The sequence below is a fragment of the Citrus sinensis genome, chromosome 4 (genome assembly GCF_022201045.2).
Source record: "Citrus sinensis cultivar Valencia sweet orange chromosome 4, DVS_A1.0, whole genome shotgun sequence".
Taxonomy (NCBI): domain Eukaryota; kingdom Viridiplantae; phylum Streptophyta; class Magnoliopsida; order Sapindales; family Rutaceae; genus Citrus; species Citrus sinensis.
Genome location: NC_068559.1, coordinates 22903093 through 22917173, shown reverse-complemented (window position 1 = coordinate 22917173; position 14081 = coordinate 22903093). Strand labels below are relative to the sequence as shown.

The following is a 14081-nucleotide window of genomic DNA, read 5'->3' as shown; positions in this document are numbered from 1 at the left end:
TTTTGGAGAGGAGGAGCAGAGGACGGAAAAAAAAGAGGAGAATTCGGCTTTGAACAAAGAGCAGCGACAGCAGAAATATTTCGGTTTCCATGGCTGATTTTATTTCTTTTGTTGCTCACAATTCAAGTATGTCTAGCTAATTTTCTTATACTGAGGTTAATGATGAAACCCTATTCAATGAAATAATTATCTTTTTATTTAATTAATTCCCTATATATGTTCTTTGATGATTATGGTTTTTATTTCACATGATTAATTGGATGTTAATAAAATCTTTTCATCAATTCTGTCATGCATTATTGATTGTTAGGATTAATATTCGATTAAATCTATGCTTGGATTTATAAAGTTTATACATGATTATCTTTGACTCTATGTCTTTCATTAAATTGTTTACATGGAGTGCTTAGGAAACTTTGACTCTTTGTTATTCAATATGTTTACATGGGATACTTAGATATCGTATTATTAAGCAGAAAAGAACCTACACAAGATTAATTACTCGGACTTAATTGTTATATTCATGAGATGACATAGATTGATTTCGAGTTGTCACTCTAAAATTGGGGATTAATTTGTTTGTGGGAAATACATCGAGGAGACCATACGAGATGAGCAAGTGTTTGGTGGCGGAGTTCTGCGAGCAGGAATATTCTCCTCGTCCACGAATATGCCATTCGCGAAACCGAATTCCTGTTAGAGGCATAAGGTCATTCCTGCTAAGGGTCGAGGCGAGGAGACCCGGTCAACGGCAGTTGGCAAGACGTGCCTTCCTATCCGAGAATCAAGGCACGAGGTCCATCTCCATTTGCCCACAATGACGACGATGGGGCATCCACATCTGAGGGTGGGGAGAATAATGGGCGTAAAATGCGGAAGATCGGGACTCAGAGGAAGCTTATAAAAAGGTAGCCAACAAAGGTAAAAGGGTTAGATTTTTTGCTATTTTGAACTAAGAAAAGAGAGAACTGGAAGGTCTGAGATTAATAAACAGCCATAAGATTCGTGGCAAGCGTTCCCAGAACCTTGATATCTGACTTGAGCGTCGGAGGGTTTACGCCGGGAAAACAACCGGCGTGCTCTGACTTGTTTCTGTGGACGCAGGGATACTTAGAGAAGAAAGCATACGAGGAGAGATCCTGATCGAGGTAAGGTTGGTCGAGCAGACATCCTGGTCGTTGGAAGGCATAACCAGAATCTCGCATCAACATAATTAATAATTAGATAATTACTAGTTGAATAGTGGTAGATTCTGAAACCTTGGTAATTTGTCTAATTGATTTCTCATTTGCTTTAATTGTTTTCTTAGTTTAATTAGTTTAATTTCTCTTAAAACTCAATTTGCTCAACTAGGTTAGAATTAATATTAATTTTAGATTTAAATTAGACTTTTCAATTTATAACAATCCCTGTGGGATCGACCTCGTTACCACTACTCTATTTCTAAATTCGTGCGCTTGCGAGTACATTAAAATTTTCACAACAATGAGGAACAAAAGGCCGGTGTGTAATCATGTTATAGTTTTTGTTTGAGGACATCCGGCCTGTTTAGCGGCTCAACAAAGCATCAGCCAACAATGTTATTTCTTTTTCAGAATTCATTTTATCTTTACCCAGTCATGTGATACAGAGAGAAAGTATTCATTGATGAGCAACAGGTTAATCCTGAAAGAATCCATATAAAGTTAAATGTAATGTGTCACCTAGTCCTTGGATATCCAGACATTTTGTTTTTCTGGTTGAATATCTTCGGAAAATATCTTCTTAATTTTCCGAATATTTGTTTTCTCAAATCCTGTCCAGGGTATTCTATACCGGGTGGTGAAGAGCAACGTAGTGTTGGTTGAGTTTGAAGAAGATTTTTATTCACTGCATCATCCAAAGTACATTTACGATATTAGCTTCTCATTCAACCGAGTCTGTTTGAAACGAGCTCACCAAGCAATTGCAGCTGCATCACGTTCTTTATTTGAGAACTACCTTTTCCCTGATTTTACCTCTCGAAAGAACATCAGTTCCTCAGAAGCTTGTCTTTATGGTAATCGTATCCTTGACTCAGATGGCAACTCTGCAGTTCGTCGGATCTTAAGCTTACAGGGGAGGCCACCTTATCTTGTAGAGGGTCCACCCTGTGTAATTAGTGACAGTCTATCCAAAACTGGATTGGTTGTTCGAGAAGCAGTACTTGAAATTTATAAGAGGTCATCTAAGTGTCGAATTCTAGTCTGTGCTCCTATAAATAGAACAGGTGATATACTAATGAGAAGTTTGAAGAAGCAGATTCCAAAGTCTGATATGTTTCGAGCCAACGCTGCATTCAGAGAGGTAGATGGGGTACTAGTTGACATCCTCCCCTTGTGCCTTTATGAAGGGGGGGAATGTTTTCAATTGCCTTCACTTCAGGAATTGATACAATTCAGGGTAATATTCTCAACTTTTACAAGCAGCTTTCGCCTCCACATCGAGGGCGTACCTGCTGGACATTTTAGTCACATTTTTCTTCTTGATGCCTCATCTGCTACTGAGCCGGAGACAATGATAGCTCTCACAAATTTGGCTAATGAGAACACGACCGTGATACTCACCGGTGCTCCCAATAACCGCACGAGTTGGGTCCGCTCCGATATTGCTAGGAAGACGGGATTAAGGGTGTCGTATTTTGAAAGACTTCATGCCACCCAGACCTATAGCAATTTCGATCCGACGTTCATTACTATGCTGTAAACTTTTGAGTACTGCGGTAACAATAGCCTCTATTAGAACTTAGTTTACTTCTCATGAGTTTGTTACTACTGTGCCTTGTTGTAAATGCGTGAATGTCAGAACATTTCTTCGATCCGTTACTTTTGCACTTGTTGCTCTATCTAATTCATGCAGTCCAATTCCGCGATGATTGATTGCTTTCATTCCCCTAGATTAACAAAAATTAAAATCTTCATAAATTGTATGCAGGTCACAGTACTCCATCTCTGGATTATTAATTATGTTCTTATGCTACGACAAAGATTAGTTCTGTTGTAATTATCAGAATAGAACTTGTGTACTTCAATTTTTGCCAGTAGAATTATCTTGACGACTGAGATTGGATTTGGAGGCATGTTTCTGATGGGTGCAATGATGTTTTGATGTTAGAATCTTTTATATCTTTAATTACGGATTAGGGACCCGCAAGAGGGTGAATCAGAATAAGAATCGTGCCCCAAAATAAGCTTTCCGGTTGGACTTATCTTAAAAGTCGGCATCTTATTCATTTTTTCTTAATCCCCGAGAAGGATAACATTTGGCAGTATGGAAGTGGGAGTTAATAAGAGCCTTGCAGTCTTTCTATATTTTCCACATGTCGTGTCTGCCATGGCATCTGGAACCACATGATGACGTGGCCTCACTTGTTTGGGTTTACTTCATTTGCATGAATCAAATATGCTCTCATCTCTCAAGCAAAGCTTTAACTTTTGGTTGGATTATCGAGATTGACTTGGGTTCTTTACTTTTACATAAAACGTTCTTTGGAAAGGGGGGAAAAATTAAAAAAGAAAAAATAGCTCTTGTAGTCTTGTTCGGGCATTCCCATCTGTAAAAGAACCAGAAGGTAATCATTCTTGCTTTTGATCTTCATTTATTGTAATGTCAAGATAGTTTCATCTTGGACTTGACAACATTAACCCCTCCAGTGCTAAGTCTATTCAATCAGAATATGTTAACAAGTCTACGGAAGGAACTGATGAAGCTTCCACAAGATTGAACTCTACAACATTAACCCCTTCAGTTTTCTCCAAGCCATCTCCATCTTCACCAAAATCACATCAATCTAAGCCACCATTCCCTAAACCTGCATTAGCTTCTTCTTAGCTACTTCTATCTCCAGCTGAAGCTCCCCCATCATCTTCTGGTCCCAAAACTTCAATTCCTTCTTACGAAACATCCTCATCACTCTCTACGCCTGCATCTTCTTCTTTTTGTCAATCTGTGCCTTCACTTGCAGCACCTCCATTTTCTTCTCATCATCCTCGATTGTCAGCTAAGCCATCTCCATCTTCACGTCGTCCATCTCAATCTCCCACCATGCCAACTTCATCATCCTTAAAAGTCTGGTCAAGAAAGATATTGAGCCTGAAGTTTTGAAAAAGTAATTGTTTCTTGATCTACCTACAAAGATTACTTTGCTGCTCGACTATGTGCTGAGGATTTCTACATTGAGGTGATTTATTAACTTTGAGACGAAATTTTATCTCTATGTTATTATCCTAAATTCTAATTCGTATAATTGTGTGAATGCAAGAACATTGCTTCCGATCTGTTGCTTTTGTACTTGTATTTGATTGGTCTCTCCATCCTTGAGATTGCTTGAACGACATGACGCAGCAGCTTAGAGCCGATGTACCATGACATACAATGTTTCAAATTTGGAAGCTCTAACCTTCTAATTTGTTTTACTTAGTCTCCAAATGATACTACCAGCAGTTGGCATGAATATAAATGATATAGCAAAGCAAAACAAGGGATAGATAAACGAAATGATGTAACCATATTCAACTTGAAAAACCAGAAGAAACAAGGTGGGGCAAGAGGTAGAATGTGAAAAACATGATTACCGCAACTAATTTGTAAAGGTAATAAAAGTATCGTCCCACTGTGTATTACATGTCAGCATTGATATATCTGAATGCCTACATCCAAGTCTGATTTGATTTCAGCTGAGAAGACCATCCCCGATTCTGAATGAAACAAAGAACAAAAAAACAAGCACTCGACTTATGATGCAGATAAAAGACCTGAAGTTTCACACTGACAGTTTTACGAAGCAGTTCTTTCCCGAAGCCATAAATTGAATAATTAAATAAAATATTACAGCAATCAGGAGGAACTAGCAGGTGCTAACTGCTTCAGTTTTGCCTGCAAGATTACAGTAGCTTCGTCTGAAATAGTTTTCTTTTTTGTTGCAACCTGCATTATGAATTTTTATACTCCTGTTATTGTCAAAGACGATAATACAACAGAGGTGATAGAAATGTGAATTGCTAACATAAACATTCAAGTCCTTTAAAATAAGCAGAAGGAATTAACTCAAAACTCTTTAATCTTCATAGTCACTTAATAAGCTTTCTCTTAACAATCCCAAACTAAGTGTGAATGGGGGATATACTAGAAAGAAAGCCCTCAACACCAAGAAAGGGTTGATTAAGATTGGAGGCACATTGTAGTAGGTGAGATGACGTATTGTTTTGCAACATTTTAAATCCGTTGTATCTAATAAAAATGGACAACAAATCCTATAAAAAGTTGCAAGCTTTGAGTTCAGTATTGATGAAGTGCTCATGGAGGATGGAAAGAGTCAATACTGGTTTTAAATGTAGGTTGAAGTGGCATTGAGAAGAAAATAATGGAAAAACTATTTGAGATTGATTGGACTTGAACAAGATGTACAAGGAATGGGTTGCTACAAAGTATTAACCCAGTATGGAAAGCACCAAAAGAACATGAATAAGAACCGAGAAAGGAAAATTCAATACTCAAAGAACATCATGTTAGAAGATAAACGAGGATTCTGCACTGGAGTATAGTGGAATGGCACGAAAAGATTCATGCAAATGACCCATTTGGTCTTAAAGAACTGTGAGATCTGTCCGGACAAACAGAGAGAGAATTCTGGTTCAGATTGCTAGACCAATCTCCAGAACATATATCAACAGAAGCAAAAACAAAAACCAAAAGAAGACTGCATTCTTGAGCGTGCTTTTTTTGTTTTGGTTAAATCTATTTATGGCAAAGAAGAAAAATGCTAGACCAAAGTAAAGTCTAGTATCTTCTAGAGCTACTCAAAGACAATTTACATGCGGAAGGATCAATCCAGCATATTTAATTCGAGAAACCAAAAGTATTATTATCAAAGGGATTTGTTAATAATCTCCTAATCAAGTTACTTACTAGTTAAGCATGTATTCAAAACAATAAAAACATAAGTAATAAAGACTCACCAAATCGAGAAGCTTCCAAATTAACTAAGATTTCTAACTCTATTGAAGATTTGGAGAATGTTGCTATGAGAGATCTAGAATTTAGATTTTGGTGTTGGGAGAGCAGGAAGATGATTAATGAAAGAAGTGGAATAATTCTATGTTTCCTTCTTTCAAGTCCATATTTTCGAGAATTAACAAACACAAAGCAATAAAGTAAACTTTAATAAAGTAATTTTAATAAAACAACAATAAAGATAAAGCAACCTTAATAAGTATAATAATAAATTAAAATAAATTTTATTAAAGAAACTTTAATAAAATAATAATAAATATAAAATAAATTTTTAATAAGTGTAATCATATATACAAAATAAATTTTAATAAATGTAATAATAAATTAAAGTAAACTTTATTAAAATAATAAATATATAGTAAATCTTTAATAAGTGTAATCATAAATATACAAAGTAAACTTTAATAAATTAAAGTAAATTTTAATAAAGAAGCTTTAACAAAGCAATAATAAATATGTAAAAAACTTAAATAAATGTACTTCCCTCTTTTTTTCCTTTTTATATGCTACACAGGCACACAGGCACAGGCCTACAATGGCACCTGGGTCCACATGATGACGTGGCCTCACTTGGTTGAGTTTTCTTTCTATGTAAGAAACAATATGCTTTCATCTCCCATGCAAAGCTTTTAACTTTTTTGATTCTTGAGTTGTGTTGGAGTGCTCTTTACTTCATGTGTAATTCGTTCTTTGGAAAGGAAGATCAAATTGACAAAAACCACTTGCGTAGTTGTGTTCCAGTGTTCTCATCTGTAACCAAAAAAGCAGAAGGTAATCAATCGTGCTTTTGATCTTCACTTATTTTGATTTCAGGATAGTTTCATCTTACTAGCACTTACAGAGTCATGCATGAGTTTATTGATTTCTTTAATGGTGTTCAATCTTCTTTATTTTGCTTTCGCCGCAGGATGTTTAAGTGGATGTTCATAGGCTGCGCAGGGTGTGTGTTAGGTCAAATTTTGCGATACATTTCAAGCGACCAAGATCATGGAACTGAAAGTAAGACTTCGAAGGGAGACCCTTCACGCGGATCAGCTTCACTTAACACTTCTGTTAGGAATTCTAGTTATGAGAATAACGATCGGCAAGACCAATCTGATCGAACCCAAATCAAGTACTACGATTATTACCCGAATTTACCAACTAGTAGCTCAACTACAAAAAGGAGTGGAGCTGTGTCTATTGAATCAGAATATGTTAACAAGTTTATGGAAGGAACTGATGAAGCGTCCTCGAGATTGAAATATAGAACATCACAACCTCCATTTTCCTCTAAGCCATCACTCCCTAAACCTGCATCAGTTTCTTCTAAGCCATCCGTATCTCCAACTGAACCTCCACCATCATCTTCTAGTCCTAAACCTTCAATTCCTTCTTTTAAAGCATGCTCCTCGTTCTCTACACCCGTGGCACCTCCCCTTACTTCTGATCAACCTCGATCATCTGCTAAGCAATCTCCATCTTCATGTGGTCCATCTCAATCTCCCTCCGTGCCAACTTCATCATCCCCGAGCACCCCTGAGTCCTCTAAGCCCACTCAGTGTCCACTCTGCTTTAATCCAACAAATGAGCAGATGAAATCTAATAATACACGGGTTCCGAAGGGCGCATCATTCCCAAAAGCCCCTCAGTCCTCTAAGCCCACTCGGTGCCCATTCTGCTTTAATCCAACGGAGGACCAGATGAAAGCTAACTATCCCAAGGATATTGAAAGTCCGATCGAGAAAGATATTGAGCCTGAAGATTTGAAGAATCCATTGTCTCAGAAGGCGCCTTCATCTTCTCTGCGTACCCTTTCTCCGCTTCCTCCTGATTCAAAATATCAGCAGGAAAATGATCGCTATATATTGGTCGAGAAGGGTGCCTCTAATTACAAGATTCCTGAGGATATTGAAGATTTGATCAAGAAAGACATCGTGCCTCACGTTTTGGAGAAGCCATTGTCTCCATCGACTTACAAAGACTACTTTGCTGCTCTGCTGTACGCTGAGGATTTCTACATTGAGGTGATTGATTAACAGTGACCTTTTTGCATGTTATTCTTTAGAGTATCATTTCGTGTGTGTTATTTGCAAGCGAGAATACACATAAAACTCATAAAATCCGAATTTAGATACATACTCGGATTATGTGCGGTAAATCGACAAACTAAGGTTGTGCTACTGACTTCTGGTCGGAAGATGATCACAAAACCGGACAATCCCCTCAGATCACGTTGCAAGAACCCTCTAAGTTTGAAATTTTGGCTCAAATTCTCTCAAATTGCACTCTTTAGCTCAATGGCTTGTCTCTAGCTTGTCTCTTCTACCTTTCTCCGTGGATTAGCTCTCATTTATAGCATTACAAGAGTAGTGAATCATCACTAAATAAGGTTAAACTATTGTTGGAGTGATTTTCTACTCAATGACCACTTAATGTCTTATGATATTATATCATTCCACTCAAATTTGATCCCTTGATTCTTGGTCATGCATACCTCATGATTGACCTCAAAATGATAGAATCCTAATATACATGTATATCTATTTATATGCATATACATATACATTATACATAACTTCATTGCTACCAATCGTATATTGTGTACTGTGGCTGTTCGGTGGAAGACACATTTGTTGTGTTTAGTGCATTACTACCCCCTTTGGAATGTTTGAGTTTACCTTGTATACGATAAAACATCATATGGGTGCTGTATTTAGCAACCATCAAACATGTTTTACTGGAGATACATGATTTTATATTTTATATCTGTGTCTCAGTTTGTCGTTAGATTTACCAATTAGGCTTCACGAGACAAGCCTGTTTAGATTTGCGAGTAAGCAAAAACATCAAAGCACCGAATTAGTAACATTCCAATGTTATTGATAATCTTGGTGCATTTTGTGTTGGTAGGCAATTTAACAGAGATAGGCAGCCCTAGTGGACTGCTTTAGCTGCAACTTACTCTGTAAATACAGCCCATATCGACTCTTCATAGAAGATAACAATATTTGGTACAAAAGTGATTTTTAGGAATCTTACATGTTTTAGATGATTGAATGCAAGATGCGTCTACGGACCAAAAACATTACAGTTTCATCCAAGTGCTTTCTATCATACTTCCTAATTGTGTTTAGATATAATAATGGCTTTGATTTGATCAGAAGTGGAGCGATTTTCAGTTATTCAATGTCACATTGGAGTTGCATAAAGCAGCAATATATGATAAGTCACTCAAGAACAAGAATCTGGAGGAGAGTGATGAGACGGATGATAAACTCTTTGTAGCCTTTGAAATTAATTCTGTTCCTGAGAGGCGACCCTTTCTTTTATCTAGAGATTTTGTTTATGCACAACGTTCAGGTGGCAAATCCAAGAAGTTTCAAGTAAGTATCCTGATCTTTCAAACTAATAATTTGTAGAATCTCTTTTAGTGATAAATATTCATATCTTCTGCCAAATTGAGAATCTATTTTATGCTTCTTTCTCCTTATGCTTTCAATTTTTTGGAATATAATTCTAGTCGCAGCTATCAATATAATTTATAAATTATGCCATTTGAAATTCTGCAAACCTACTTAATGCAAACTATTGCTCAGTTTGAACTTTAGATGAGGAACAAAAGGCCGGTGTGTAATCATGTTATAGTTTTTGTTTGAGGACATCCGGCCTGTTTAGCGGCTCAACAAAGCATCAGCCAACAATGTTATTTCCTTTTCAGAATTGATTTTATCTTTTCCCAGTCATGTGATACAGAGAGAAAGTATTCATTGATTAGCAACTGGTTAATCCTGAAAGAATCCATAAAAAGTTAAATGTAATGCGTCTCCTAGTCCTTGGATATCCAGACATTTTGTTTTTCTGGTTGAATATCTTCGGAAAATATCTCCTTAATTTCCCGAATATTTGTTTTCTCAAATCCTGTCCAGGGTATTCTATACCGGGTGGTGAAGAGCAACGTAGTGTTGGTTGAGTTTGAAGAAGATTTTTATTCACTGCATCATCCAAAGTACATATACGATATTAGCTTCTCATTCAACCGAGTCTGTTTGAAACGAGCTCACCAAGCAATTGCAGCTGCATCACGTTCTTTATTTAAGAACTACCTTTTTCCCGATTTTGTCTCTCGAAAGAACATCAGTTCCTCAGAAACTTGTCTTTATGGTAATCGTAACCTTGACTCAAATGGCAACTCTGTAGTTCGTCGGATCCTAAGCTTACATGGGAGCCCACCTTATCTTGTAGAGGGTCCACTCTGTGCAACTAGTGACAATCTATCCAAAACTGGATTGGTTGTTCAAGAAGCAGTACTTGAAATTTATAAGAGGTCATCTCAGTGTCGAATTCTAGTCTGTGCTCCTATAAATAGAACAGGTGATGTACTAATGAGAAGTTTGAAGAAGAAGATTCCAAAGTCTGATATGTTTCGAGCCAACGCTGCATTCAGAGAGGTAGATGGGGTACCAGTTGACATCCTCCCCTCGTGCCTTTATGAAGAGGGGAAGGGTTTTCAATTGCCTTCACTTCAGGAATTGATGCAATTCAGGGTAATATTCTCAACTTTTACAAGCAGCTTTCGCCTCCACAACGAGGGCATACCTGCTGGACATTTTAGTCACATTTTTCTTCTTGATGCCTCATCTGCTACTGAGCCAGAGACAATGATAGCTCTCACAAATTTGGCTAATGAGAACACGACCGTGATACTCACCGGTGCTCCCAATAACCGCACGAGTTGGGTTCGCTCCGATATTGCTAGGAAGACGGGATTAAGGGTGTCGTATTTTGAAAGACTTCATGCCACCCAGACCTATAGCAATTTCGATCCGACGTTCATTACTATGCTGTAAACTTTTGAGTACTGCGGTAACAATAGCCTCTATTAGAACTTAGTTTACTTCTCATGAGTTTGTTACTACTGTGCCTTGTTGTAAATGCGTGAATGTAAGAACATTTCTTCGATCCGTTGCTTTTGCACTTGTTGCTCTATCAAATTCATGCAGTCCAATTCCGCGATTATTGATTGCTTTCATTCTCGTAGATTAACAAAAATTAAAATCGCGATTATTAATTATGTTCTTATGCTACGAAAAAGATTAGTTCTGTTCTAATTATCCGAATAGAACTTGTGTACTTCAATTGTTGCCAGTAGAATTATCTTGACGACTAAGATTGGATTTGGAGGCATGTTTCTGATGGGTGCAATGATGTTTTGACGTTAGAATCTTTTATATCTTTAATTACGGATTAGAAACCCGCAAAAGCGTGAAAAAAAAAAAAAATTAGCTCTTGTTCGCTAAACCTACATTAGCTTCTTCTAGCCGCTTCTATCTCCAACTGAAACTTCAATTCCTTCTCACAACACATCCTCATCATTCTCGACGACGGCATCGTCAATCTGTAGCTTCACTTGCAGCGCCTCCATTTACTTCTGATCATCCTCGATTGTCAGCTAAGCCATCTCCATCTTCACGTCGTCCATCTCAATCTCCCACCATGCCAACTTCATCATCCTTAAGAGGCTGGTCAAGAAAGATATTGAGCCTGAAGTTTTGAAAAAGTCATTGTCTTTGATCTACCTACAAAGATTACTTTGCTGCTCTGCTACGTGCTGAGGATTTCTACATTGTGGTGATTTATTAACTTTGAGATGAACTTTTATCTCTATGTTATTGTCCTAAATTCTAATTCGTGTAATTGTGTGGATGCAAGAACATTCCTTTCGATCTGTTGCTTTTGTAGTTGTATTTGATTGGTCTCTCCATCCTTGAGATTGCTTGAACATGACGCAGCTGCTTAGAGCCGATATACCATGACATGCAAGTTTCAAATTTGGAAGTTCCAACCTTCTAATTTGTTTTAATTAGGCTCCAAATGATACTACCAGCAGTTGGTATGAATATAAATGATATAGCAACGCAAAACAAGGCATAGATAAACAAAATGATGTAACCATATTCAACTTGAAAAACCAGAAGAAACAAGGTGGGGCAAGAGGTAGAATGTGAAAAACATGATTACCGCAACTAACTTGTAAAGGTAATAAAAGTATCGTCCCACTGTGTATTACATGTCAACATTGATATATCTGAATACCTACATCCAAGTCTGATTTGATTTCAGCTGAGAAGACCATCCCTGGTTCTGAATGAAACAAAGCACAGAAAAACAAGCACTCGACTTGTTATGCAGATGACAGTTTAACAAAGCAGTTCTTTCCCTAAGCCATAAATTGAATAATTAAATAAAATATTACAGCAATCAGGAGGAACTAGCAGGTGCTAACTGCTTCAGTTTTGCCTGCAAGATTACAGCAGCTTCGTCTGAAATAGTTTTCTTTTTTGTTGCAACCTGCATTATGAATTTTTATACTCCTGTTATTATCAAAGATGATAATACAACAGAGGTGATAGAAATGTGAATTGCCAACATAAACATTCAAGTGTGCAAAAGCTACAATTTTGAAGGATTGTTTGGGTAAAAAGTCCTTTAAAATAAGCAGAAGGAATTAACTCAAAACTCTTTAATCTTCATAGTCACGTAAATGAGCTATCTCTAACAATCCCAAACTAAGTGTGAATGAGGGACATACTAGAAAGAAAGCCCTCGACACCAAGAAAGGGTTGATGAAGATTGGAGGCACCTTGTAGTAGGTGAGATGACGTATTGATTTGCAACATTTTAAATCCGTTGTATAAAAAAAAATGGACAATAAATCCAATAAAAAGTTGCAAGCTTTGAGTTCAGTATTGATGAAGTGCTCATGCAGGATGGAAAGAGTCAATACTGGTTTTAAATGTAGGTTGAAGTGGCATTGAGAAGAAAATAATGGAAAAACTATTTGAGATTGATTGGACATGAACAAGGTATACAAGGAATGGGTCGCTACAAAATATTAACCCAGTATGGAAAGCACCAAAAGAACATGAATAAGAACCGCAAAAGGAAAATTCAACAGTCAAAGAACATCATGTTATAAGATAAACGAGGATTCTGCACTGGAATACAGTGGAATAACACCAAAAGATTCATGCAAATGATCCATTTGGTCTTAAAGAACTGTGAGATCTGTTGGGTCAAACAGAGAGAGAATTCTGGTTCACATTGCTAGTCCAATCTTTAGAACATATATCAGCAGAAGCAAAAACAAAAACCAAAAGAAGACTATGCATTCTTGAGGGTGCCTTTTTTGTTTTGGCTAAATCTATTTATGGCAAAGAAGAAAAATTCTAAACCAAAGTAAAGTCTAGTATCTTCTAGAGCTACTCAAAGACAATTTACATGCGGAAGGACCAATCCAGCATATTTAATTCGAGAAACTAAAAGTAGTCTAATCAAAGGGATTTGTTAATAATCTCCGAATCAAGTTACTTATTAGTTATACTTACCACTTTACACAAAAGCTTAAACTGATAGAAAACATACCAGCGCAATAAAATTCAAGCTTGAAGATTATTGAGCAATGAAAACTAGCACAAGACTGACTATCTTCAAAACCTTACCTCAATGAGCTGATCAAAATTAGATTTCAGCAAGTTGATTTTACGCTCACAGTAATCTTTGCCTTCATCCATCGTTTTCTGACAAAATAAAAAATTATAAATTAAACAATCAATTGAGAAACTGAAAACGAAAAAGATTAACAAAAAAAAAAGAAGGAAATTTAGAAAGTGTGGAGAGACTAGAGAGAAAGAGGGAACCTCAACGAAGTAACCGGTGCCGATATCGACGAGAACTTTGTGGGCGTCATCGAGAGTGCCAGGAACGTAAAGCGACGCCGTAAGAGGTACCAACATTTTGGCACCTTGAGGACGGAGGGAAAGATCGTGGAGAGCAGTGGAAGCCGACTCGAGGCGAGAGGTGGCGGTACGGATGTTGTTGAGACTGTCTTGTAAGAGATTGACTTCTAGATCCGTCTGTTCTTTTATTGCTTTTAGTTGCTCTACGCTCATCTTCTCCATTCCTCCTCCTTTCGACGACGCCATTCTACTTTTCGGTTCGATGCTGCCTGCCCCTCTGTTTCTCTGTAAATACTATGTAGAATAATATATGCTTGAAATTATAGTTAAACT

The 14081-nt window shown here is 37.1% G+C and overlaps 3 protein-coding genes across 7 annotated transcripts in view; 2 read left to right on the top strand and 1 right to left on the bottom strand.

The window, feature by feature from the left end:
- Positions 1-9165, top strand: part of LOC127901778 (uncharacterized) — a 12601-nt gene extending 3436 nt beyond the window's left edge. Inside the window, exon 4 of the mRNA XM_052439477.1 lies at positions 8184-9165. The gene's annotated coding sequence lies outside the window, so the exon portion shown is untranslated. The remainder of the gene's footprint in view (positions 1-8183) is intronic.
- The window catches only part of LOC102625081 (uncharacterized), a 26622-nt gene extending 15597 nt beyond the window's left edge, over positions 1-11025 (top strand). The window contains exons 5-6 of one of the 2 annotated variants that reach the window (XM_025101116.2): positions 1804-2248; positions 10384-11025. In XM_025101116.2, coding sequence (XP_024956884.2) covers positions 1804-2248; positions 10384-10859 — 921 coding nt within the window. In that variant the 3' untranslated portion in view covers positions 10860-11025. Of the gene's footprint in view, positions 1-1803; positions 2249-9938 lie in introns of both variants that reach the window. The other variant, XM_052439475.1, reaches the window with a different exon arrangement.
- On the bottom strand, positions 4697-14081 carry LOC102626030 (prefoldin subunit 5). 4 transcript variants are annotated; one of them, XM_052439478.1, is made up of 4 exons: positions 13710-14077; positions 13512-13589; positions 12266-12360; positions 4697-4715 (listed from the first exon to the last, which is right to left on the bottom strand). In XM_052439478.1, exons 1-3 carry the CDS (start codon positions 13992-13994, stop codon positions 12271-12273), a joined length of 453 nt encoding a protein of 150 aa, XP_052295438.1. In that variant the 5' UTR covers positions 13995-14077; the 3' UTR covers positions 4697-4715; positions 12266-12270. The 4 variants fall into 4 exon arrangements, with proteins under 4 accessions (XP_052295438.1, XP_052295439.1, XP_006484514.1 ...); XM_006484451.4 differs by lacking the exon at positions 4697-4715 and adding an exon at positions 11945-12153; XM_052439479.1 differs by lacking the exons at positions 4697-4715; positions 12266-12360 and adding an exon at positions 4840-4944 and having other exon boundaries at positions 13710-14081.